At 48.7% G+C, this 26,913-nt stretch overlaps 1 protein-coding gene and 1 pseudogene across 2 annotated transcripts in view; one reads left to right on the top strand and one right to left on the bottom strand.

Annotated features, from left to right (window-relative positions):
• The window catches only part of TMCO3 (transmembrane and coiled-coil domains 3), a 48,337-nt gene extending 21,633 nt beyond the window's left edge, over window positions 1–26,704 (top strand). The window contains exons 9-14 of one of the 2 annotated variants that reach the window (XM_032402562.1): window positions 6,183–6,303; window positions 14,779–14,974; window positions 18,987–19,137; window positions 22,898–22,977; window positions 24,181–24,330; window positions 26,146–26,704. In XM_032402562.1, coding sequence (XP_032258453.1) covers window positions 6,183–6,303; window positions 14,779–14,974; window positions 18,987–19,137; window positions 22,898–22,977; window positions 24,181–24,330; window positions 26,146–26,259 — 812 coding nt within the window. In that variant the 3' untranslated portion in view covers window positions 26,260–26,704. The remainder of the gene's footprint in view (window positions 1–6,182; window positions 6,304–14,778; window positions 14,975–18,986; window positions 19,138–22,897; window positions 22,978–24,180; window positions 24,331–26,145) is intronic. The other variant, XM_032402563.1, reaches the window with a different exon arrangement.
• Window positions 3,052–4,024, bottom strand: LOC116631444 (annotated as a pseudogene).
• Window positions 26,705–26,913: the final 209 nt, after the last annotated feature.

Genomic DNA, 26,913 nt, shown 5'->3' with positions numbered 1-26,913 from the left:
GGCTTGACACCCGTGCGAGGACACCGGTGATCCCACACCTCCACCGCGCTGGGTGCTGGACGCCCATCAGAGTTGTCACCGAGGAGCAGGTAGAAGGGAGGGCGTCGTAAGACAACGCAGGCTCGAGAGCATGGCTGCCCATCCAGCCCCGCACTGGGCACTGGAATGCAAGAAAGCAAAGGAGCTTGGACAGGCATGTTTCCAGGTTGGCAAATTTCATTAACCTCACACACAAGGGCCTCATGTAGTTTATGTATGGACTGTTAGGAGGAAGGCTTTTTCATTTTGTAGAAGGCCAGCCTGAAACTCTGAACTGTAGTAAGGTAGGAGTATTTACAGGGTTGTAGGTTTGGGAGGTGGGTGCACATACTGACAGACTTGGGCTTTGTAGAAATTTATAATTAAACTCTCAGGCTAAAATGTCGCACCTGCAGGACCGTTAGAAAATGTAATTTGGGGGGAAGAAAAGCTTTACTTTATGATGGCCACAAAAAATAATTTAGGAATAAATCTCTGAAAAGATAGGTGTAACCTTTGAGGACAAAAGTACAAAATGTTATGGAAGAGAGAGCCCATGTTCATGATGAAAAGACTCAATACATAAAGACATTGTTTCTCCCAAATTTATAAATTCCCAGCTATCCCAGTAAAAAAATCTCGCAGGATTTTTCATGAAACTTGGCAAACTGAGCCTGCAGTTTATTGAAGAGCAAAGGCCGAGAATAGCCGATGTCAACTTGACGTGAGGGGCTCGTGCGGCAGATGGCGAAGCCCTGAGGTCCTACCCTGTGCTCAGCAGCTCGGCTGTCCAGGCCGGATGGGGGAGGAGGGGGCGGGGCAGCCAGGTGCGCACAGGCACGGGAGCCTGGGGGCTGCTGGGGGTGGGAGTTAGTTGTCCATGCGGACGAATAAAATCAGAGTCCTCCCTTGAGCCACACACACAAACCAGCTCAATGTGGGTTAAACACCTCAATGTGAAGGGCAGAACTTCAGAGCCTGCTGGAGAGAAATATGGGAAATACCCTGTGACCTTAGGGTAGAGAGAATCGCTGAACTCGAGATGCAGAATCCAAAAGAAAAAAATATTGACAAACCTGAACACATTGAACCTTGTAAAACTTCTATTAAAAAGACATTTTTTAGGGCACCTGGGTGGCTCAGTTGTTAAGCGTCTGCCTTTGGCTCAGGTCATGATCCCAGGGTCCTGGGATCGAGCCCCGCATCAGGCTCCCTGCTTGGTGGGGAGTCTGCTTCTCCCTCTCCCTCTCTCCCTCTGTGTGCCTACTCTCTCTCTCTCTTAAATAAATAAGTAAAATCTTAAAAAAAAAAAAAAAAGCGTTTTTTTAGAAGCTGCAGACTAGGAGAAGACGTTTGCTATGTATATAAGAGGTGCAAGGAGGAGATACTTCGAACACATCAAGAACTTTAACAACAATCAAAACAAAAGGAAACCCAGTTGGAAAATAGGCAAAACGTCCTGGTGGAGAACTCAGGGAAGAGAAGATGTGCGTGATGAGTAACCGTGAAGAAGGGCTCAGCAGTGGTTAGGGGAAGGCAGGTGCGGGCTGCCCGTCACATGTGCTGGCCTGGAGTCTCCTTCGCGTGCCTGTGTTGGCAGGACTGTGGGCTCTCACACGCTGTCAGTGGGAGTGGGGGCTGGGTCAGTCACTTTGGGGAACACTGCCACAAGCAGACTTTCCATTTCTAGAGACACGTCCTAGAAAGCTCTTCAAATGTGAAAGAATATTCAAAACAATTATTTTTTTTAAGATTTTACTTGAGCGAGAGAGAGCACAAGCAGGGGGAGGGGCAGAGGGAGAAGCAGACTGCTTGCTGAGTGGGGAGCCCCATCAGGACGCGGACTCAATCCCAAGACCCTTGGGATCATAACCTGAGCCAAAGGAAAATGCTTAACCGACTGAGCCACCCAGGCGCCCCAAAACAATTATTTTTGATAGCAAAAAATTTTAAGTAATCTGAGTCTTTAGTAATACAACGAGCAGTTAAATTATGGTGTTTTCATATCTACTGGAGTGCTACAGATGTAAAAATGAATTAATCATTATGCCGTGAAGAAGAAATACAAAATACAGAAGACGTCTCGTCCGATATAATTTATGGAAAGTTTGAAATTGTGCAAAGCTGTGTCCTCAAAGCCGCACCCCGAGAGCAGAAGCAGTGCATGCCCGAGGGTGCCGCCCTGCCTCTTCACACGTGGCTGTGGTGGTGCCCAGATCCTCCTTTTCCCTTCTCAAGATTTCAAGCTAGTACATTGGATAGTGGGACCCAGACGCCCAAGGGGTCAGTAGGTCGCTCCAGCCTCCCATGCCCGTGCTCAGAACCCACAGAACGACGAAGGGCCAGGCAGCCAGAGGTCATGGTAGCAGCTTGATTGTGATGAAAGGTGATACAAGGTGTGGTGGTGGTGGCTCTTGGTCCCTGTTCCCAGAATGAGACTTGCTATCAGCCACATGCTGCGTGGACCCGCAGAGTCCTCCTCTGGAAAGCCCGCAAGAGGCCCCCATACTGTGACCTCGCCGTCCCCTTGCCCAGGTGGACCACGTCCGTCTGTGGGAGTAGTATGGGCAGGGTAGGGCATGCGGCCAGGGTGGAGGCCGGGAGTGGTGATAAAGGGGAATCTCCTCGTGAAAACACAAGGAAGGGAAGGGGGTGTTCCCAGTAGATGTGCTAGAACGTTCATCATAGCATGCTTGGAGTAGTGCCCATCAATTGGGGAATGGGTAAGTTGCTGTATTCTGTAGCAGTTTTAAAAAGAGATCTTTATGCATCAGCAATGGATAATTTTCAGACATAATGGTGAGCAAAAACAAAAAGCAAGTTGCAGAAATATTGACTATATTATATAAAGTTTATAATTACAAAATAATAAACTCAGTGTTGTTCCCAAATGCATAGATGTTATTATGTTAAAGCAGAAAAACCCTCAAGGGAATAATCAGCATGAAAACTAAGGTGGTGATTGGGGGTGTGGCAGGAGGGGTCCAGCTGCGGGTGGGGGGCTTACTGTTAGTACCCGTAGTGTCTCCAGGGTCTTATTACTTCTTTTTTTTTTTTTAAATAAGAAAAGCTTTATTTTTAAGACAAAACAAACAGCACAAACACATCCAAATGCACATGAGTAAGTTCATGGGTTTTATAAAAGAGAAAGCGGCACTCAGGTGTCAGTTAAACTAGAAACATCGAGGAGATGCCCCTGCTTCTGGTGGCGTGGATACAACATGTGCTTGTCTAAGAAGTCGTTCTGGGGTGGCATCAGTGTGGAAATGCATGACAAGAGTGAGGTGATACAAGACAAATGCAGGTGGGTGAAAGCTTTAAGACCCTTTTCACCACCCTAATGTGCTTTTGTTTTGCTCTGGGGAATTGAAGCAATCAGCAGGTCACCTTACAAAGAACTTAAATGTCAAAGAACACTTTCAAATACCTAGAAGAGATTCAAGATTGTTACTAAAGTTATACAGGGAGGTCAGTAGGAGAAAACAGTTTAGGTTCTCAAAACCCAGGTTTCACACAATATGAAAAGAAGAGACTGATTTTAGTAAAGGCTGGTCTTTTTCATGTTGCACAGGAACTGCTGCTCATTGACTTCTTCATCTCCATTTCAGTCAACCTCATCGATCATTTCCTGTAGCTCCTCATCAGTGAGGTTCTCACCCAACTCCTTGTCACTAAAGTTCATTTTTCCTGTCCCTTCCTTATCGATTTCACTTATCATTTTCTTGATCTCTTCTTTCTTGGGTTGAAAGCCCAGTGCCCTCATTGCCACCTTAAGTTCCTTAACATCTGTGGTCACAGTTCCATCAGCATCAAAGAGATCAAAAGCTTCCCGGATTTCCTGTTCCTGCTCTTCAGTAAGCTCTGGTTAGGACTCATTCTTTTTTGCTGGGCAGATGATGCCATGCTTGCCTTCTTTAAGTTAGAGGCCATTGCCGATGGACTCCGCTGCCCGTTGTTACGGCAACCAACGTACATACTGTCTCCAGGGTCTTATTACTTCTTGTCAAAAATCTGAACCCAGGGGCACCTGGGTGGCTCAGTTGGTTAAACGACTGCCTTCGGCTCAGGTCATGATCCCAGGGTCCTGGGATCGAGCCCTGCATCGGGCTCCCTGCTCTGTGGGAAGCCTGCTTCTCCCTTTCCCACTCTCCCTGCTTGTGTTCCCTCTCTCGCTGTCTCTCTCTCTGTCAAATAAATAAATAAAATATTTAAAAAAAAATCTGAACCCAGTGTCTCCAAAGTTTACAGTTTAGCAAAGCACGGTAATGGGTATGTGGTTATTCATCATATTCTTTATTTTCCTTACATTTAAAGTATTTAATAAAAGGGATAGAAAAGAGGAAAGAAATAAATGCTATAGTAGTGATAAGCACAAAAATTAAACTTAGTGCAAAATACAGTTTTATTGAAAGTGGTATCTTTAATTTTTAATAGTTAAGTCTGAGTAATTACTTTCACCTGGGTCTCGACTGTACCGCTTACCTTTCCCATCAGTCACTACGGTGGGTGCGCGTCTCTCCCACGTCTTTCCCTTCCGGCTCAGTGAGCTGCTTCTCTGCAGGGGCTTCCTGAGAACCTGTTCCCTGTTGCCTGCCCCCTGGTGGCAGATAGTTCATGCTCGCTGAATTAAGACCTTGGACTGTGAACAAAGAACAGAATTTAAAAAAACATTTAGAAGATGCTGGCAGTGTGTCGTCAAATGCCATTTCTAAAAAGTAAGGTGTGACTGGAGATTTTGTATTTCCTCAAAGTCAAGAAGAAGCACCCTCCTGGGCACAGGGCTGAACTACCTTAATCTTGTGTGAGGACTTGGGGAGGAAGACGGCCGTGTCATTGCGAGCACGGGACCTAGCAGATTTCCCAAGGTCAAGAGAGTCAGGGGTCATGAACCCGCGGAGGTGTTTGTTGAAAGTGTCCCACGCCTCCATTATTTGTTGTGAGGGAAGGATTCCTGCCTACTAAGATGCCCAACCCCCAAGGACGCAGTAACAACCTGATGGGATTATCCGTTCAGAATGGTGTAAGAACTAAGGCAAGATACTCTGTTCACCAAAAATTTAACTGCGTGGAAAATAAAAGAAGCCTCCTGGAAGGATCAAGTGTGACTTTTGCTCTGGTGATAAGGGATTTTTATTTTATTTGGTTTGTTCATTCTTTTTCTTTTCCATAAGGTTACACCTATTAGATTGGCCTTTAAATATCTGTTCTTACGGGTAGCTTTTTTTTTTGTTTAAGGAAAAAAAAAGCTTATTTTACGGGGTTGGGGGTGAGGAACATGACAATTTAGTGTTTAGAAACACCTTTGAAAGTTTGGTCCAGGGGCGCCTGGGTGGCCAGCCAGTTAATTGTCTTCCTTTGGCTCAGGTCATGATCTCAGGGTCCTGGAATCGAGCCCCGCTTTGGGCTTCCTTGCCCAGCAGGGAGCATGCTTCTCCCTCTGCCTCTGCCGCTCCCCCCTACTTGTGCTTTTTCCCTCACTCTCTCTCTCTCAAATTAAACAAATAAAATCTTAAAAAAAAAAAAAGTTTGGTCCAAAGCCAGAACTGCTGGTTGGAAATGGAGATGTCGGAGGCCCACGTGACGCATTGAGTTGGGGAAAATGGTCTCCGTGTTCTGTTGTCTTTGTAGAGGAGTGGCGGCGTCCCTTCAGGCAGCCCTGGGTACTACCTTTCTGTTCGTCCACCTGGTGAGCCCGTGTTTCTCTAGCAGATCTGTGTTTGTCTCAGGGACAGATGCTCAGTGTAGCGGTGATAGTGGGCTGGAGGTGCGACCAGAAGGGGGCGAGGCCAGGTCTCCCGAATAGCTTAGCGGAGCCATAAAGGCTGGACATGAAGGCTGCTTCCTATGTTCTGGGGACGCAGAGTGAAATTGGCTGTCCAGGCCCGTCATAGTCACGTCCCAAGCCTTCTTTTTATGATGGCATTTTTTCTGTAATTATATAAGTAAACGGTAGTAGAAATGAAATAAACGAGATTTTCGTTACAAAAAGTTATTTAATGTTTAAGATGTTTCAGTGTTTGCTCTCAAAGAGCTTTTAAAGTCTATACTCTGTTAAAGTATCAAAATTACTTGAATTATTTTGGACATGTGCACAACGATTGTATTTTGACTTGGGACACTTTAAATTATTATAAACCTGTGCTACTGACAGGTTTTTCCTCCAGCAGGTGACATCGACTACAGCGCGGTGCTGCTTGGGATGCTCGTCGTGCAGGACGTGCAGCTGGGCTTGTTCATAGCTGGCATGCCCACCCTTATCCAAGCTGCAGCAGGTGCCTACTCCAGGTCAGTGTGCCACGTGGCTTCATCGCACAGTCTGGGCTTCTAGTTTCCCATCATCTGTTTATAAAAATGCTATTTAATGCCTCTTTCTGAAGAGATGTTCAGAGCCTGTGTGGCGCAGACTGAGAGCTTAGACTCTGGAGTCTAGCTGCCCGGGCTCCAGCTCCGTCAACCTTGGGCAAGCTATTTAACCTCACTCTTCCTCAGTTTTGTCATCTAGAAAGTGAGGGTGAGGTCACTCCCTAACAGAGTAGTTAGGATTAAATGGGTTACAGTATAAAAGTGCTTAGAACAGTGCCTGGAACATGGGGTGTGTGTGTGTGTGACCATGTGCGTGATTGCGTGTGCGCATGTATGTGATTGTGCACGTGCGTGAGCATGCATGCACGCCATCATTGTGGGGATCTATCATTGTTAGTATTGTGTGCGTGATTGCGTGTGTGCATGTATGTGATTGTGCGTGTGCATGAGCGTGCATGCTCACCATCATTGTGGGGATTTATCATTGTCAGTGTCTCCACCGTTACCATTTCGCCTGATCCTTCTTTCCCTTCTTCCAATAAAATAATACCAAAACCTGAACTGCACTTGCTTAGGTTCATGTGCAGAGAGAAGTCAAATTGAAAAGTGGAAAAATAAATGTATCCAGAAAGTCATAGGTTACATGGTGTATAGAACCTATTACAAGAACACCAGCCAGAAAATAAATCACTTGGAAAATGTAAGGAGCCTCATAAAATTTAAAGGTAAATTACACATGGGTTAGGACTATAAGCTTGAGTTTGTTTTAAGCAAATATACTATGTGCATATAAATATTGGGCTTTGAGTGTTTCCAGATGCTACATTTATTTATTTCATGTCTCGCAGTGATGATACCGTAGGTCACAAGTTAATAGACTTTTTTGAAATTTCTTTTGGAACCACCTTGAAATGCCGAGATCTGTCATTTAATTTATTTGTTCCTTTCTAATCTATATGCCTTTTATTTCTTCTTACCTTGCTTCACTGGCTAGCATTTCCAGTACTTTGTTGAGTAACATGAGAGTGGATGTTCCTGCCTTTTTCCTCATTTTAGAGGGAAGGCATCCACTCTTTCGCCATCAAATGTGATGTTCACTGTGGGGTTTTTTGTAGATGTTCTTTATCAATTTAAGGAATTCCCTTCTGAGTTTGCTCAGAGTTTTTATTGTTAGTGCATGGTGGATTTTGTCAAAAGCTTTTTCCACGTCTGTTGATACGATTGTATGATTTTTCTTCTTTAGCCAGTTGATACAGTGGATTACATCGAAAGTCAAACCAGCCTTGAATACCTAGAATGAATCCCACCTTGCAGGGGTTGTGGTATATAATTCTTTTTATACATTTTATACAATTAGCTAATATTTTGTTGAGAATTTTTATGTCTGAGTTCACGATAGGTATTGATGTGTAGCTTTCTTTTATGGTAATTTCCTTTTCTGGTTTTTATTTGGATAATTCGAGGTTCATAACATGATTTGGGACATGTTCCTTCTCTCTCTGTTTTCTGGAAAACATTGTATAAAACTGTTAATTCTTCCTTAAATATTTGGTAGAATTCTCTAGTGAAACCACCTGGGTCTTGAGATTTCTTTTGGGAGATTTTTCTTAAATTACAAATTCAATTTGCTTAGTGGTTAATAAGGCTATTCAAATTATCTACTACATTTTGTTGAGTTGTGGTAGCTTGGTTTTTCAGAGTTGGTCCATTCCATTTCATTTGTTAAATTTATATGTGTAGAATTGTTTATAATGTTCCTTTATCATCCTTTTGATGTCTGTAGGATCTGTTTTGCTCCTCATGTTGGTAACTTGCATCTTCTCTCTCTTTTTCTTTGTCAGTCTTTCTAGAGGTTTGGCAATTTTATTAATTGCTTCAAATTACCACCTCTTTGTTTTATTAGTTTTTCTCTTTGTTTTTCTGTTTTTAATTTCATTGGCTTCTACCCTTTTCCCCCCCTATTCTTTTCCCTTCCTCCTTTCCTTTTTTCCCCCTTAGCTTTGAGTTTATTTTGCTCTTATATTTTTCTAGGTTCTTGTGCTGTGAATGTAGATTATTGATTTGAAACCTTTTTTCTTTTCTACTGTACTTAGCGCTACAAATTTTCCTTGCAACACTGTCTTAGCTGCATTTCTTTTATTGTGATACATTGTATTTTTATCTTCATTCAGCTCAGTTAATGTAAAACATTTCCTTTGATGCTTCCTCTTTGACCCATGGATTATTTAGAAGTCTGTTGCTTAATTTCCAAGTGTTTATGGAGATTTTCCTGTTGTCTTTTATCTTACTGATTTCTAGTTTGATTCCACTGTGGTCACAAAACAAACACACTTTGTATGATTTTAAATCTTTTAAATTTGTTGAGGTTTGTCTTGTGGCCTCAGATATGGTCTGTGATAAGTGCTCCCAAGTCACTTGAAAACAAAATGTGTATTCTGATGTTGAGTGGAGTTTTTTTTTTTTTGTCAGATCCTGTTTGTTCGCTGCATTGTTCAGTTTTTCTCTATTCTTGCTGTGGTTCCAACAATTGTTGAGGAAGGTGGTTATTAACATCCCCAATTATAATTGTTTATTTGTCTATCTCTTCTTCTAGCTCTATCAGCTTTTGCTTTATGTATTTTGGGGCTGTTTTGTTTAGTGCATACATTTTGTCTTCCGGGTAGATAGATCTTGTTATCTTATGTAGTATTTCTTTTATTTCTAGTGATTTTCCTTATTTTAAAATTCACTTTATCTGATATTAATATAGCCAGTCCTGCTTGTTCTTTATTAATGTCTACAGTGGTCTGTCTTTTCCATCTTCTTACTGTCAGTCTGTTTATGCCATTGTATTTGAAATGAGTTTCATATAGACAAGGTATTGCTAATGATGTTTTTTTAATCCACTCTGTCTTAATTAGTGTTGAAACCATTTGCATTTAAGGTAAATATTGATGTTAGGACTTAAGTCTCTTGTTTTGTTATTTGTCTTCTCTGTTTCTTGTTCCTCTTTTACATTTTTCTTACCTCCTTGTGGGTTACTTGCATATTTTTAAGGATTGCATGTTTTTGAGTGTATTACTTTGTATAGTTACTTTAGTAGCTACTCTAAGCACTGCAGTACACACGTTACCATAATCAGCTTGCTGCCGTCGACACTTCACCTGTTCTTGTGAAATGTAGGAACCCTATTTCCATTTAGTTCCCTTTCTTCTCCCTACTTTTTAAATATAATTGTTGTATTTTCCCTACTTATATTGAGCACCATATCAGATGGGTTTATTAACTTTGCTTCAATAATCGAATAGGATTTTTAAACTCATGAGGATTATCTATTATATTTTCACCAGTTCTTTTATTCTTACTTGCTTCCTTGAGTTCAAGATCTCCTTTGTTATAATTTCTTTTCTGTCTGAGGACTTTTCTTTGGTCATTCTTTCATAGTTAGTCTGCTTCTGGTGTCAAATTCTCATAGTTTTTCTTCATCTGAGAACATTTTATCTCCCCTCATTCTTGAAGGACATTTTCACAAGATATGGATTTTGCAGTTGACAGTTCTTTTCTTCCAACACTTGAAAAATGTGCTACTTCTCTGGCCCCCAATGGCTTCAATGAGAAATTGGCTGCCATTCAAATTTGTGTTTTTTCCAAACACAAGTTACAGAGAATTACTCACTTAAAGGAGTAGTTTCTCACTGGTTGTTTTTAAGATTCATTCTTTGTTTTTAGTTTTCAGAAATCTAACTGTGGTGCATCTTGGTGTCTTCATTGGTTCAGCTCCTCTAACAACACCACAGACAAATTTTCTCACAGTCTTGCGGCTGGATGTCTGAGATCAGGTGCTGGCAGATTCAGTTCTTGACCAGAGCTCACTTTCACACAGCTGTCCTCTTGCTGTGTCCTCACGTGGCAGAGGGTGCGCAGCACAGAAGGTCTCTGGTCTTTTATGATGAGGGCACTGACCCCACCTCAGGGCCTCAGCCTCATGATCCACCTAATCCTAATCACCTTCCGGGGGTCCCTCCTCCTAACACCATCATGTCAGGACTTCACATAGGAATGGAGGGGGGAGCGGTACATTCAATCCGTAACACTCTGGGTGTATCCTATTTGGAGTTTGCTTGGCTTCTTGAATCTGTAGGGTTGTGTCTCTTGACTAATTTAGGATTTTTCAGCCATTGTTTCCTCAAATATTGTTTCAGTCCCACATGCTGTCCCCTGCTAGGACTCCAGAGGTTTTATTACGTCCCACAGGCCTCTGAAATGACTTTTTTTTTTTCCTATTTTCTCTCTGTTGTTCAGACCAGGTAAATTCTGTTAATCTCTCCTTAAGTTCACAGATTCTGTCCTCTTTCTTCACTCTATTTAACCCACCCAGCAAGATTTTTATTTTTGTTATTACAGTTGACGAATGAACAATGCTAGGTCCACGGATATACATAGGACGGTGCTGTAAACATATTTTATTTTCCTTATAACTTTTTAATACCATATTTTTTCCTATACCAACTTTATTGTAAGAATATAATATGTAATTCATACACACAATATGTGTTAATCGACTGTGTTATCAGTAAGGCTTCTGGTCAATAGTAGGCTATTAGTTTTAGGGGGAGTCAAAAATTATATGCAGATTTTTGCCTGTGCAGACGGTTAGTATCCCCCAACCCCCATGTTGTTCAAAGGTCAACTGTATATCGTTTGGTTGTATGATTTCCATTTGGTCCTCCTTTTTATGACTTCTGTTTCTTTACTGAGATTTTCTATATTTGCATTTCTTTCAAGAGAATTTTTAATTACTGTTGAATCCTATTTTTGATGGCTGCTTAAAATCTTTGTCAGATAATTCTAATAAGATTCACCTTGATGTTTACCTTTTGCCAGATGTTATATTAAGTTTCAGCAATCCTAAAATGATTAAGATCTCTTCTCTGCCTGGCAGGGAAAGTAGAAGAAATGAATAGCTTTTGAACTGAGATTTCCAGAGGTTAAGGCTCAGGCCCTGGAGCTCCAGCACTGGCCACTTACCAGCCTTGCAATCTCTAGGCTTCAGTTTTCTCCCTGAAAACGGGGATGGGGTGGGGCGCCTGGCTGTCTCAGTCGTGGAACATGTGACTCGTGATCTTGGGGTGGGGGTTCGAGCCCCACGTTGGGTATAGAGATTATTTAAAAAATAAAATCTTAAAAAAAACAGTGGGGATGGTATGGAAATAGTACCTGCCTCATGGGCTGTGTGAAGGTTGCAGGAGAGAATCCTGCAGAGGGTCTAGGTCACCACCTGGTGGATAGAACTGTTAGTCAGTTTATTGAGAGGGCCCTCTTGTCATTTTCCTCTGATTCAGTTTTTTTTAACTATCAGAAAAGTAACACCTCTCGTCACAACCTATAACTCAGAGCCAGTTCTTTTTCCTTCTGGCTACAGATTTTCAGTATAAGTAACTGAAGAAAATTTGGACAGCAAAGGAAGATTTGCAACTTTAGTTGAAAATCATTGGCGTTCTATTTAAGAAGTGTACAGTAAATTATGACCTGTAGAGGTGAGAGTCTCCTTACCAAATGGGAAGCAGAGCCTCCACAAAGAGCTGCAGGTACAACTGTCACCGTAGGACATGTCTCAGGAAGCTTTGGGAAGTTTTCTATTTTTCCAATTAAAAAATCTAGTATGTGTATTGATCCTATTGATATTATTCCACTTTAGCCATGAGACATAATAGTTTTAATGATGTAGAAAAGATGTTCTGTATTATGTTAATCTGTAAAAAATGGAGTCAGATCATACACAGTATTCCTCAAAAGGTTAATAGAGTTGCCCAAAGACTCAGCTGTTCCAGTCCAAGGTGTTTACCCAAGAGAAGTGAAGACATCTGTCCACATAAAAGCCTGTGTGTGGGGGTGATGGTAGCACAACAGGGTTTACATCCTTGACGCCACAAGTTACATACTTTAAAATGGTTAAAGTGGTAATTCTATGTTATCAATATCTTACCACAATAAAAAGTACGAAACTTGTGTATGAATGTCCATAGCGGCTTTATTCATAGTTGCTGAAAAGCGGACACTCACATGTCCATTAGCTACTGACTGGATAGAGTGCTGCGACCACACAGCGGGATATTCAGCCGTGGGGCAAGGGATGGAGCCCTGACATAGGCCACGTACAACCCCATGAACCTCGACGACATCACGCTTATGAAGGAAGCAGACACACAGGCCACATATCATGTGATCCCACTTATGTGAAGCGTCCAGAACAGGCAAATCCACAGACAGGAAGTAGATCAGTGGCTGTCAGGAGCGCTGATGGATGGTAAATACACTCTGAAACAGACGGTGGTGGTGGGCGCACACCTCAGTGAGCATACTAGAAACCACTGAAGTGTGCACTTTATTTTCTTTTTTAAAGATTTATTTATTTATTTTAGAGATCGTGCGCAAGCAGAGGGAGAGGCAGAGGGAGGGGGAGAAGCAGGCTCCCCGCTGAGCAGGGAGCCCAATGCGAGGCTGGATCCCAGGACCCCGGGATCATGGCCTGAGCCGAAGGCAGACGCTCAACCAACTGAGCCACCCAGGTGTCCCTAAAGAATACTTTTTAAAAATAGTGATTTAAATTATTAAATCTTGCAAGATCATGAAAATTCTAGAAGAAAGTATGGATGGATTTGTTTATAATATTGAAGATGAGGGCCCTCGGCTTCGAGTAGAGCAGAAATTCCAGAAGCCATAAAGGACATGAAAAGTGATCAGTGTTACTGCATGAAAGTTTTATACTGTGGGTATTTGAGTATACACATACACACGTGCTTGTAAGTACATAAGTACACAGGTGTGCGCACACATGTGCACACGTGCTCTGAAATGTGCAGGTACACATTTTGTAAGCAGGCCAAAAACAAATGGGAAAAGTATTTGTAAACATATTAAAGAGAGTTAAGTTTCTTACTTCATAAAGATCTACAAATTAGTAAGAAAACTTTGAATAGCCCAGTTAAAAAATAGGTGAGCAGCGAACCTAGAAATGAGTAAATGGAAGATGCTCACGCTGCCACATAAGGCAGGAAGCATCTTCTACCCATCAGACTGCAGACCCTTTCAAAAGTGGGGTGATAGGGCGCAGCTCCAGTGCTCAGGGCAGAGAGGTGAGCCGAGTGTTTGGGGAGGATAATGAGCAGTGAGTGCATGAGCGGTCACCGGAAGGGCTCTGGTCAGGTAAGTGTGCAGAGGAGCGGAGTAGGGTGAGGAGTGGCGGACAATGGACGGCCACGTCACATTGGCAGGGCCTCTGAGTTGGAAACACAGAGGGCGCCATGGGGTGGCGGGGAGCCCCCCAGGGGGGGGCCTGGTGCACAGGTCCTGCCGCCGGAGGGAAGGTGGGCCTCCAGAGAACAGAGGCTGCTGCGGGTGAGGGAGGGGGCAGTTGCACTGGGCCAGGAAGCCTGGGCTTGTCTGGTATTGCTAGGGTGGTTCTGGCCTCTGGAGCATCACGAGACCAATTAGGTTAGTGCAGCCTTGTGGGGAGGTGACGGCACCTCGGGGAGGAGTGTGGGGTGCCGGGCCCAGGGCAGGTACCGCATGAATGGGGTGGGAAGACTGGCCGGGGAGTGAGGTGGACCCAGCCTGCTTCGCTCTGTGCAGGCCTGCGAGGGCTGCAGACCCCAGGTCCACACGCCTGCCTCCCTCTTGGTGAACCCGCGTGGAGCCTTCCCCCCACGTGATCAGTCGTGTGGCACGGCTGCTACTTCAGGCTTTGACTGCAGTGATGCATCCTCTCCTAGTAATCAGATCTGTATTCTTCCATTGGGAACTTTTAAACCAGAATTCTAGACTAGATAAGTTTCCTAAATATGATGGAGAACTAAGTTTTTAAAAACTAATTAAATAAAAAATACGTATACTCATTGTAAATACTCTAAACATGCAGTAGTGCCTTTCTTAAAGTTTTTGACTGCGATCTTAAGAATTTGTTCTGCGAGGTAAATAGCATATTCTAAAAAGAGCTTCGGACAGAATCCTGTTCTCTGAGACTAAACAGACACAAAATGCGGAGTTCTGGCTCGGCCACGAGGAGCTGTTTTGCTGCGGGTCACTGGGGTTCTGTCTCCGTGCCGTCAGTGCAGAGCTTGCGGGGTGACAGTTGCCTCAGGAGGAATTCCCAGTGGGCGCTAGTTCCTGATGAGGGATTTTGTTACAGTCACGGAGCTGTTTGAGCGGCGGCCAGGAGTCCTCATACTCTGTAAGATGTGTTTGTTTCACAGCTGACGGCAAAGCAGCCACTTCCATATTCGATTCAGATAACTTAAATTGAACCAAGTTACTTAGAATTAATGTGATTGATAGGTTTTTAGTGTTTGGAAATAAAAATGTGATTTGGGAAACTTATTTTGTAACATCAAAGAAAAACGAGTGAAAGCCCATTTTATGGGGTGTTAGTTAGGGAAATGTGTTTCGGAGGTGAAATGACATTCGTTTCTTCTCTCCTAGTGTTGTCATGGAGACCCTGCGGATCCTGGCTTTGGTCGGTCAGATCCTCTTCTCACTAGCTGCTGCTTTTCTTCTGTGTCTTGTTATAAAGACTTACCTCATTGGACCATATTATCGGAAACTGCACGTGGAAAGCAAAGGGAACAAAGAAATCCTTATCTTAGGAATCTCTGCTTTCATCTTTTTAATGTTAATGGTAATTCTCAAAATACCTGTTATTTATATACTCTGACTTGTAATTTGTTCGCTGAAAGCTTATGATCAGTTCTTTAACTTTTTATTTCAATAATAGTTAAAATATTTGAATCACATGGTTGTATTTTTATTTTCTGTCCAGTCATCACCCTACCCCCTCAGTATTAGTACAGCAAGCTAAACCTGTTTGCTCCCATACTTTTTTTTTTAAGATTTTATTTTTATTGAGAGAGAACAAGGGAGAGAATGAGCAGTGGGGAGGAGCAGAGGGAGAAGCAGGCTTCCCGCTGAGCAGGGAGCCCCATGCGGGGCTCGATCCCAGGACCCTGGGATCATGACCTGAGCCGAAGGCAGACGCTTCACCGACTGAGCCACCCGGGCGCCCTGCTCCCATCCTCTTACGCACTTTGCTGAAATCGCACCTCAAGCGTGGCACTGCAGGTGGTCTGGGTGGCCTTGAGAGCCACGTGGATTGCCAGCATCACCAGCATTACACTGTCTTAAACTTCCAAACAACTCTGGATCTGAAGTCAGATTAACAGTTTAAAACCATTTTTAGTTCTATTTGATGAGGACAAAGCTGGTCAGCAGTGTAACTTCTTTTGCTATAATGTAAAAAGTTGAAAATGAAAATAGAAGGTTCCTTTTAGAAGCAGCCTTCTCCTTATTTAAAGGATGTGCTTCTTGTGAGAGAATGGGGGGAGTGCTGTTAGACCCCCACAAACAGTTCGCGGTACCAGCGTCACCTACAGCCCCGCAGCTGTGCTCCTCACCACGGGCCCCAGAGAAGTGAAGACTCGGGTTCACACGGAAGCTCACATGTGAATGCTCACAGCAGCTGTATCCGTAGCAGCCAAAGACCACCCAGATGTCCTTCAGCAGGTGCCTGGCTGCACCAGCTGTGGTCCGTCCACACCAGCGAAGACCACCCAGGTTTAAAACAACCGGCACATGAATCTCCAGAGAACTATCCTGAGCAGGAAAAGCCAGTCCCGAAGGTTGCATACTGTGTAATTCCATTTATGTGACGTTTATGATGATAAAATTTCAGAAATGGAAGATTGCCGGTTGCGAGGCATTGGGGGGGGGGATCCTTGTGACAGAGGTTGCGCGTGTCTTCACTGTGTTGGGTCCTTATCCTGGCTGTGATCTCACGCCTGACTTAGCAAGATGCCGCCACTGGGGAAGCCGAGCAAGGGGTCCATGAGATCTCCTTGGATTGTTTCTTACAACTACAAGTGAATCTACACTTAGCTCAAAATAAAAAGGTTAATTTTGAAAGGTTAATTTTAATTTAGAGGAAATTAACAAGAACTATTTCCTCATATATGTCGTATATGATTTAATTGTCTACTAGTGTTTTATAATCTTGGGAGAAGTCTAAGATTTGCTTTTGCTCAAAGCTGCTCATGTGTGTGACTTATTTTTTTTTTACATTGCTTTAGCCATTCTGGAGTATTTTTCTCTTTGAAAATAACATCCAGCAAAATTGTGTTGTCTGCATGCCTTCCACGCTGTCTTCGCAGCGGCTGCAAGTTCAAGTGGTTCCGCGTTCATGGGCTCGGTTCCCTCCCCGAGCAGCTGCTAGGGCCCCACGCGCGGTCGGTGCCGGGCGTCTTGCTGATCAGATGGTCTCAGCTCGCGCGCTGTCGTTGCCTGAGGTGTCCCTGGGCGTCACGGTGCGTCCTCTCTGCGGTTGGGTATTAGGGTTGGTTCCCATTCGGGGCTCTCGTGAGGAAAGCGGCTGTCCCTGCGCTCCCGCATGCTCACGGTGGGGGGGGGGGGGGTAGGAGTCGGCTTGCTGGCCGGAGGTGTGCACGGGGCAACCGGTAACGAGCTGGGGTCTCCGCGCCCTCCCCCGGCCCGGGGCGGCCTCAGCCGCTCTGCTGGGTGGGTGATAGCGGTGCCTCCTCGGGGCTGGACTCGCGGTTCCCTCGCGAGCTGTGTGGACACCCGCCTTGGGGCCGGCCTGTCAACCCTCAGGTCATTTGCCTCTTGGGTTGGTTATTTCTCTTACTCATTTGTAGGAATTTTTTATATATTCTGACAAATTTTTTGTCTTTTTTTCTTTTTAGTAAAATGAAATTCCTGTAACAAAATCAGCCGTTTTAACCCTTTTAAAGTGTACAAGGCAGTGGTTTTCAGCACGTTCACAGCACCGTGCGACCATCGCCACAGCGGGAACATTTCTGTCCCCCCCCAGAGACCCCGGATCTCCCAGTCCCGCCTGTCCCCCATCCCGTAGTAACCGCTGCCCTGCTTTCTGCTCGCACGGACTAGCCTGTGTGTCTGCCGCTCTGACGTGGCGTCCCCTAAAGGTCCGTCCATGCGGGCGTGTTTCTGTACTGGCTCCTTTTATGGCTGAAATTCTATGTTCCGTATATTTTTGATAATATCTTCCAGTTTGTGACTTAACTTTTCACTCTCTTCATGGCATTTTTTAATAACCAGAAGTTCTTAATTTTCATGTACTCTAAGTTTCGAATTTTGTATGGATAGCACTCTTCCGGTCCTGCGTTGGTCTTTGCCTCCCCTGGTCCAAAGGCACCGTGTCGTCTTCTGGGACGTTTTGCTTTGCTTTTCTCATTGGATCTGTGTCTGTCTGGAGGCACGTAGAGCACATGGCATAGGGCTGTGGACACGAATCCGTGTTCTCTCCATGCCACACTGGGGCACAGGGTCACCTTGTCAGAAGCCAAGAGGTGTGTGAGTGCATGAGTGTGAGTGCAAGTGTGCATGAGAGTGTGTGATTAAGTAAGTGTGCTTGCATGAGTGTGTATGAGTGTGAGCACGAGTGCATGGGTGGGAGCATGCGAGTGTGTATGTGTGCTTGTGTGAGTGAGTGCGAGTGTGCGTGAATGTGAGCACAAGTGTGTGGGTGTGAGTGCACGTGTGCTTGCGTGAGTGAGCATGAGTGCATGGGTGTGAGCGTGCATGTATGTGATTGCGTACGTGTGCTTGCGTGAGTGTGTGAGCACGAGTGTGTGTGTGAGTGTGTGAGCACGAGCATGCGGGTGCCGGTGTGTTTCTGACTCTCCGCTCTGTCCCCTTGCTGGCTCACCTGCTCTTACATGGTGGCGCTGTGCCCGGCAGCCTTCTCGGTCCAGGTTGTCCGGCTGTCTTCACGGTCTTCCCAGCATCCGCGTGAGGTTTTGGATTCAGCTTGTCAGTTTTCACACGCCACTGCGGGGCCTCGGGGCCCGTGGGAGGAGCGCTCGTGCATTCACGGCTGCGAGCCTGCTGCCTGTGAGCGCACCCTGCGCGCCCTGGCTCTCGTGCGTTTTCTCAGCAGAGCCCTCTGGTGTTTGGCGTGAGGGTCGTGCGTTCTCTTGTGGGCCTTGTCCCGCGTGCTGGGTGTGTTTTGGCGGTTGTGAAGCGTGTTTCTTTAATGTTCTTTCTGTTGGCTGCGGGCTTCTGTGTGTGGTTTTACTTCCTCAGAATAAGAAACGTCTACTTCTTTCAAGTTGTTTTGTGTCAGTAACACCTCGCGAAGAAGTCCACCCGAAGCTTTGCGTTTAACAACTGTCATTAGGAGCCCGACAAACCCTGACTTGTACCGCGTCCGGCCCGCTGAACGCGCTGGCGCTTCCCTCTGGGGTCCTGTTCTCTCCGGGCATCGCTCGTCACTGTCCGCTTTCTCTACGTGCTTTCAGGTGGAAACGGGGACAGTTTTTACATTAATACGTGTTTTATTGCCATAGTTGGGCTATTCACTGAGTCAAGGTAAAGAAAATTTACCACAAATACTTAAAATAAGTTTTTGAAAATATTGCCATTCAAAACTTTGAATGATTGTTTCAAATATTTTAATTTTTTTTTCTCCCTTTATGGTAGATTCAACTAATGTTCGCTTGCTGTGCGTGTCTCAGCTCGTCCCCACAGAGGCCCCTCTGGGGACTTGGAGAGGGGCCTTTGCTGTGACGGCACCATGCCTTTGGGCGTGAGCCCGCCCCTGGCCGGAGATGCCGCTGGTGGCACTGGTGAGTGACAGGCGGCCCTCCCCTCTCGCCCAGGTCACGGAGCTGCTGGACATCTCCATGGAGCTGGGCTGCTTCCTGGCCGGAGCGCTCATCTCTTCCCAAGGCCACATGGTCACTGAGGAGGTCGTGTCTTACATCGAGCCCATCCGTGACTTCCTGGTTATCATCTTCTTCGCATCCATAGGTAACCTTTCTTGTTCACGTCAGGACGTTCACGCGGTGTTTGTGAGACAGATGCACGTGACTTCTGTGACCTGCTTACATATTTCTTTTTACTCAGCAAGAACAGTTCCATAAAAATTGGGGTCTGCAGAGAAACCTTACCGAAAAGAGGGAAAGTTTGCACTCGGGGACATTAACTTGTTGATCGGCAGCCATGCTCTGGGGGTACTCAGATGCCCTCGGGGAGGACGACCCCCACTTTCGACTCCATGGGAAACGTATAGGTGCCCAGCAGGTTAGCAACTTAAAGTCAGCACCAAAATGGGACATTTGGGAGGAAAGGTTAATTTTGACACCAAAAAGTTAAGCTGCTGTGTCGAGGTGTGCTGCCGTGTGAGTGCCCCTGTGTCGGGTGCCTCTCCGCCCGGCACGTCCGTGCACCCTGCTGCCCTCCACCCGGAGTGGCCACCCAGCAGGCGCCACGCCTACGCTCGCCGACGGGCTCGGCGCGGCCCCAGTGAGGCCGAGAACGTTGAAGAGCACAGGGCAGCCGGTCCTGAGAGTGGAGGGCAGAGTGGGGAGACTGCCCGTCACCAGGCGGGGTAAGACCCTTTGCAGCTGCATTAGCGACAGGTGTCCGCGGCGTTCCGAGAGAGAACCTTCTCGCCAGCACGTGCCCCTTGCTCTGCCCCCCTTCCTGTCCGTCCCCTGCCCATCCCTTGTTCTTTGTCCTTGTGTCTGGGTCTGTCTCTGTCCCTCCTGCCCCCCTTCCTGCCCGTCCCCTTCCGCCCGTCACTTCTCCAGATGAGGACCCATGAGGCCGACAGGGACAAGCTCCCTCTGACTGGGTCCCAGGCCACATTCCTCCCGGGGCTGCACCTCACTGACATGCGTGTGGCTCGTGTCCTGCCCGCAGGGCTGCGTGTAGTGTGTGCTGGTTAGAACTGAAAATCCCGTGGACGTGTTACCCAACAGACAGGCTCGCTGAACTCTCCCTCAGGTTGGGGCTCTTGACCTGCCAAGATCACAGGTGTCTAACGAGGACAGGGCCGTAGTGTTTTTGCTTCCGTTCTTCACGCTCAGCACGCGAAGGGCGTTCAGCTGAGAAACGTGCGCACTCCACTGCTCGGGACAGAGCCTTTCTCTTTGGGGTTGCAAGCAACACAGAAGGGGTCCGTTTGACACGACGCCTCGGGGATGTGCCCATGAACCCGGTCCCTGACCCCTGCCCCGTGTCAGGCCCCGCGGAGCCGGGAGACTGCGCGGAGGGCCCGCTGGCCGCAGTCAGTCCCAGGCAGGGGCAGTGGCCCTGGGGTCCCAGCACCACAATGGGGCCACTGAGGGCCCTGGCTGAGCTCTGAGCAGTGAGAGCAGTGTGACCAGCAAAGGGCAGTTTGGGGCCCCGAGTGAAGGAGGGCCCCCCCAGGGCTGAATGCAGGGGCAGCAGCGGCCGACACTGGCCCTGGAGGGCATCGGGGCGGGGACTCAGTGCAGGTGGAGGGACCCTCAGAGGGCAGCAAGGCCCCAGGCCCATGTGGCGGTGGGCGGCTGTGCAGACCCTGACCCCCGTGTTCCTCCCACTAGACCAGGCGTCGCAGGCTCTGCTCCTCCTCACGATCATCTGGCACCTGACTTCCTAAGTCCCGTGTCACTGAAACACCACTGTACCCATCCCTTTGTGCTGCACTTTTTTAAGATTTTATTTATTTGAGAGAGAGCGAGCACGTGTACAAGCAGGGGGAGCGGGAGAGGGAGAAGCAGACTCCCCGCAGAGCAGGGAGCCCGACGCGGGGCTCGATCCCAGGACCCCGGGATCACGACCTGAGCCGAACGTGGACGCTCACTGATGGAGCCGCCCCCCCCCGTGTTGTGTTGACGAGGCTTTTGGGCCGTGGCTCATGCTGCCAGAACGGGTGCTGGCGTGTGGGCGGCAGCGGCGCCGACGGAGCCTCTTCCCGGTCTGCAGATGGCCGCCTGCTTGCTGGGTCCCCATGCGGCCTTTTCCGGGACAGTGCACTCGGGGACAGACACACGGAGACAGAGGAAGGGACGCGGGGCGGGGGGACTCCCATGTCCCCTCCTCTCCTCACGAGGACACCAGTCCTGCTGGCTCAGGTGCCCACCCCGTGGCCTCTCGTCGCCCTCAGTACCCCCTGGAAGCCATCTCCGGTGCGGTCCCACGGGCTTGTGGCCTCGGCACCTGAACTGGGGGCAGCGCGGTCGTGGCAGCGCCAGAGGCAGAAAGGAGTGGGGGCAACCAGGCCTGTGCGGCCCCCCCTCCGTCCTGCACGACCACAGCGACCAGTCTCCCATCACTCCTCGTCTTACGGACGAGGCCAATGACGCGATGTTTCTTGTTACAGACTTTTCAACAAGGATTTCATCCTCTCGGATCCCCCTTCCTGGGACACAGAGAGGAATTCTGAAGTGGGCACTGCCCGTCCTCATTCTTAGAGGCGCCCTGGAGGCTGTCGTGGGCCCGTCCAGGGTGTGGCGGCTCACGTTGACACCTCTGGGCCTAGTGCACATGCGAGGTGACTGGGGGGCTGGTGATGACTGACGGACCGTGTGGCACGTCCTGCTTCCCACGTCTGCCGAAAGAGGTCAGGAGGTGTGCCCGGGTCCATGCTTGGTTCGTGGTGGACCTGACTGGGCGTGCAGAGCCCGTGTCCCAGGGACACGGCCGGTATCTGTTGGGAGGACGAGTGACTGCATGTCCGTAAGCAGGAAAACGACGGCGGCTTGTGTGCCTCTTGTCAGAAGTGCGTGGGGCAGGTGCGCCAGAGTGTGGATCTGTGTACGCGGTGCTCTGCTCGCCGCACAGAGGCCCGAGTGAGGAGTGTGTCCACCCTCAGAGTGGAGAGCCTCTGCCATCCGGCCTGCATGCTGGGGCCTGGCGCACGCTTACCCTCGGGAGAGGGAGGCCCCTGAGCTTCGAAGTAAGTCAGCGATAGCCGTCAGTGTGCCCGGTGGGGAAGTGGGCGGGCGGGGGCCGCCGTTGCCCAGGCAGGTCCGTGCAGTGGGCCGGGTTGGGGATGTGTGCACAGGAGTGCTCACACTGGTCACTTCCGACTGCGGGTGACAGTGTGACGAGCTGGTCTGCAGCCATAGTGCTGGGGGGTCGTCAGGGCTCGGGGGGCACTGCAGGTTGGGGAGGTGGCCGAGGCAGACCCAGGAAGAGGGAAGTTGCCAGGAAGGAGGTCGGGGCAGGTGCTCATCAGCAGGCCCCTGCGGGCAGATGCTGCAGGATTCCAGGGAAGAGAAGGCTGTCCTGTGAGCACGGGGGTCAAACAGGTGTGTCCCTGCCCCCGACGTGAGCTCCAGGTGCCCTCCCTAGGGGTGTGGGGCCGGCCACTGAGCGCGGAGGGCCCCCCAGCACCCACCCCTCGTCCCTCATCCCTGGCACGCCCCCAGCAGGCACTGAGCGCCGCGGGAAAGCGTTCTCGGTGGTTTTGCCCGGGCAGCGAGCAGCCACGAGTGTCCAGGCCTCTCCCCCCTTGTTTCCAGGCCCCGGCCTGCACCTCACACACAACGTTTTCACAAAGGAAAATCACTTAGCCGCTGCCTGCCATGCCGTTTGGCCAAGTCCTGGGAGTGAAGTCTGGTGGAGGGGGGCCCTGGGCACCCGGGCCGCTGTCCCTGTGGCGAGCCGGCTCAGAGCCCCAGCAGCGGGGTCCCTCGTGCAGGGCAAGGACAGAAGGAAGCCTGAGCATCAAGGGCTTGTGGTTGAGGATGAGGCGGGGGGGCCTGCGAGAATGACCCTGTCTGTCCTTCCCTCACAGGCCTTCACGTGTTCCCCACTTTCGTGGTGTACGAGCTCACCATCCTGATGGTCCTCACGCTGTCGGTGGTGATCATGAAGGTATGGATTCTCCTTCTCGGTGCTTCGCGATTGGTACAATTCCTGTCATTTTTGGTGTATGTGTCACAGAGCCTTCCTTTCTACCCCTAGTGACGCTGAGTCTGCAGAGCTCCAACAGCACCACTTACCCTGAACCCCTCTTGCCTCCCAGCAGTCTGGGGACGGGGCGGGGTAGGACCGGGGCCTTTGGGTTTGTTTTCCTTCATTTGTCTCAGAATTGGGTATGTTTGAAATGGGAGTTAGGAAAGCTGGGCCAGGAGAAGCGACTTCTGGACGTCCCGGGAGGCCCCTGCACTTGGACGTTCCTCCCGAGCTCTGCTAGCAATCCGCACTCACGTACAGCTCCTTGTTTATATGTTTTGAAATTATTATAATACTTTTGCCCACTAAATCAGTGGCTTATTATAAAAGGGTATAACTCAGGAACAGCCAGATAGAAGCGATGCCCGGGGCAGGGCGTGGGGGCGGGTCACGGGGTGCCCGTGCCTGTCGGGACGCCTCACAAACTTCCAGTTTAACAGCCACTGAGGATGACCTCATCACCGTCTGTCCTCCGTGACTGCAGGTGCTTGAATTGCCTGGGTTAACATTCATTTCAGGGTCCGATTGCCTGCTCAGTAGCTGTCTGGCTTTGTAGATTACAAAAGTTGACTTAAAATACTAGTTTTTTTTAATTGGGGTGGGGAGGCACAGAAGGAGAGGGAGAGAGAGAACCTCACGCAGCAGACTCCACGCCCAGCATGGAGCGCAATGTGGGGCTCGATCTCACGACCCAAGATCAGGACCTGAGCCAAAACCAAGAGTCGGACACTGAACCGACGGAGCCATCCAGGCGCCCCTGACTTAAAATACTTCGACTGGAAGGAATCCGAATCCCTGATGATTGTTGCACTTGCCCCGCGGGTTCTGGACCGCTCACCTCTGGACTGTGCTCACGTGAGAGAGCTCCAGTCCTCTCGTTAGAGAGTAAAACGTCCTTGAGTGCTGCCTGCTGCCCGACTCGGTCTGGGGGAGACCTAGCTATCTGCTAGTGAGCCTGAACCCTTGCTTTGGCGTTGTTCAGCGTGGTTCTCTGTCCCTCTGTGTCCCTTTGGTGCTTCTGCGTATGTCCCCAGGGTGTCGGGCGGTTGCTGCGGAGGGCTCGCGTCTGTCTTCTGCTCGGCCGGCAGGCTCGGACGAGGCAGTAATGGGGCGCTCTCGCAGTTTGCTCTGGCAGCTCTGGTCCTGTCCCTCCTCCTGCCGAAGAGCAGTCAGTACGTCAAGTGGATCGTGGCCGCGGGGCTGGCGCAGGTCAGCGAGCTCTCTTTTGTCCTGGGGAGCAGAGCGCGCAGAGCTGGTATCATTTCTCGGGAGGTGAGTCTGCACCCACGTTGTGTGTGTGTTCGGGGAGCCCCGGCCCGCACCCCCCACCCTGCCGTCTGAGCATCCCGCCCGCGGCTCTGCAGCTGGTGCGGGGCCGGCGCTCTGCCTGTCACCCGGCGCGGACGACTAGTGTCGCTGTTGACGCTGCCCGGTCCCCTCATGCATCTCTGGCGGAAGAACTAAATCTCCAGGCCCCCCCGCTGGTTTGTGCACGGCCTCCCTGGGACCGTGTCTGTGAGCGGCGCCCCCGCACTCGGGTCTGACTCCCGAAACCACTGAAAAGGCAGAGCTGGAATGTTGTTAGGTGAAAGTCCCTGGTTGGTTTGGGGTTTTTTCACGAAATACTTTGCAACATTTGCCTTACCCGTAAAAGTTGAGTTTGGGTCGCTGTGACAAGTGCTTCTGAAGACACCGTATCTCCAAATTTTAGGGAGTTGGAACGAAAACTTTAATAGAAATGATGGCAGAGCTTCCTCTGTATAAAATACACGGAGGTTTTTCCTGCGTATCAGTATACACCAAAGTTTGGGGCTTCTTTGATCAGCTCCTCCTTCCCCACCACAGCTTTAAGCCTGCAGGGCGCTGGGCCCTCTGCGTGGCGCCTGGAAGGTGAGCCCCCCGCCCCCCGTTTGCCTCCTTCCCCTCTGTCCCTGGCCCCTTTGCCCTGGGCCTGGCTTTCTCGCGAGCTGGGTGTGCGCACACCCACCCACGGCCGTGCACTTGCCTTGTCCTCCTCTCTAGTTTTGTTCGTTTGCCCTTTGAACTAGAACATGATGAATATTGTCTGATGACCCCTGGTTGTCACTTTACACTTGACAAGCAGGACGTTTGTGCTTGGCGGTGACCCCCACCCCAGGGGTCAGTGGGCCACAGTCTGTGGTCCACCGTGGTAAGAGCTAATGTCCTTTAGAGCAGGGCCAGTGTGAGCCCTCAGTGAGCTGAGGACCAGTGACGTCACTGTTTCAGTGAAAGCAGGGTGGACATTAACGGGACTCTGCTGTGGATAAATAGATAAATACTGGGTCATGGTGTAGGAGCAGACAGGAGACCACACACGCTTTCCCCAGACTCGTAACCATGGGGACCAGCTCACCACGCCCGTGGTTCTAGCTTAGAAACAGGGCGCTCTCAAATTGGGGGTTTGTGGACACACAAGCTCATGAATGGTAGTTTCTACTCCAACCTAACTGGATGCCCCAGCACCCTTCTGCATCTGAGTTTTGTTTTGCCCTTTTTGTGCAAGTATGTGTGAATGTGTCGGGCAGGTCCTTGAACCAGGGCGGGGGTTTGCCTGCTGCCCCCTTTCAGCGAGCATCCCTCCCTTGGGCACTCTGTTGCCGGTGAGCCCCCCCCCCACCGTGAGATGCCTCCAATATCCGGTTCTGCACACCTGCCCCCTAATTTGGGCCAAGGGAATATAGAAGCTCCTCTTAGTGCATGGGACATGCTGTAAGCACTCAGAATTCAGTGCTTGTCCCCTGTAGCCATGAGTGTGAGGAAGATAGGATGCATCTCAACTGTGCAGAAGCGATGGGTGAGGAATGACGTCTGTGCACAGGCCCCGTGCGAGACCCGCACTGAAGCTGCGGGGTGGGCCCCGTCCGAGACCCGCACTGAGGCCGCGGGGTGGGCCCCATCCGAGACCCGCACTGAGGCCGCGGGGTGGGCCCGTGGGCACCAGTTTCCATCAGGACCCACATCTCCCTGCACCTCCCGTCCACAGGGCCATGTGCCCGTGGCTCTGGGGGGTGTGCAGGGGCACCTCCTAGTCCTGCGTGTGACCACCGTCAGCCTTACCTGTTCCAGGTGTACCTCCTCATCCTAAGTGTGACCACACTCAGCCTCTTGCTGGCCCCGGTGCTGTGGAGAGCCGCCATCACGAGGTGTGCGCCTCGGCCAGAGAGACGGTCGAGTCTCTGAGGGCAGCGACAGGGACACACGGCTTCGGAAGTGAGACCCCTTCGCCTCGGGGACAAAGCGCTCCGTGGGAGGGGCTCCCCATCTGCCCAGCGTGCCGACTTCCTGCCGTAGCTTCAGGTCTTCCAGAGTAATTTATTGCATTCAGTTGATCATGCACAGTATAAATATAACGCTGCATTTTACAGATCACCTTGACTGTTTTGCCTGGATGTGCCTTTTTTTCTGAAATTGTTAACTTTCTATTGTTACTTCATCAGTTCATGATTTTTTGGTTAAAAAAAAAATCAGAAAGGTTTTTTATTTATTCAACTTTTGTGTTGTAATCTGTTGGTCAATATTTGTTATTAAACATTTCTGTGATATGAAATTTTAATTCTGGCAGTGAGTTTGGAAAGTTACTTTAGTCCTTACTGTTTTCTAAAATGACAAATATCTTCTAAATGTCTATTTGTTTTTATTACAATAATTTTAAATAAAACATTCATGTCAGTTTATTAAATATGTCATTCTTTTAAAATATTTGTTTTGAATCACAAGAATATGCATGCTTTAATAAAGATCATTTATGATCAGAGAAATTAATTGAAATTTATTGGAATTTTTCTTAGATTTTCGTGTCAAACTAATCTTTGACAGTTTTCAAAAGTTAGGATG

The sequence above is a fragment of the Phoca vitulina genome, unplaced genomic scaffold (assembly GCF_004348235.1).
Source record: "Phoca vitulina isolate PV1807 unplaced genomic scaffold, GSC_HSeal_1.0 scaffold5, whole genome shotgun sequence".
Taxonomy (NCBI): domain Eukaryota; kingdom Metazoa; phylum Chordata; class Mammalia; order Carnivora; family Phocidae; genus Phoca; species Phoca vitulina.
The sequence above is the reverse complement of the archived record's forward strand: the minus strand, read 5'-3'. Positions and strand labels throughout refer to the sequence as shown.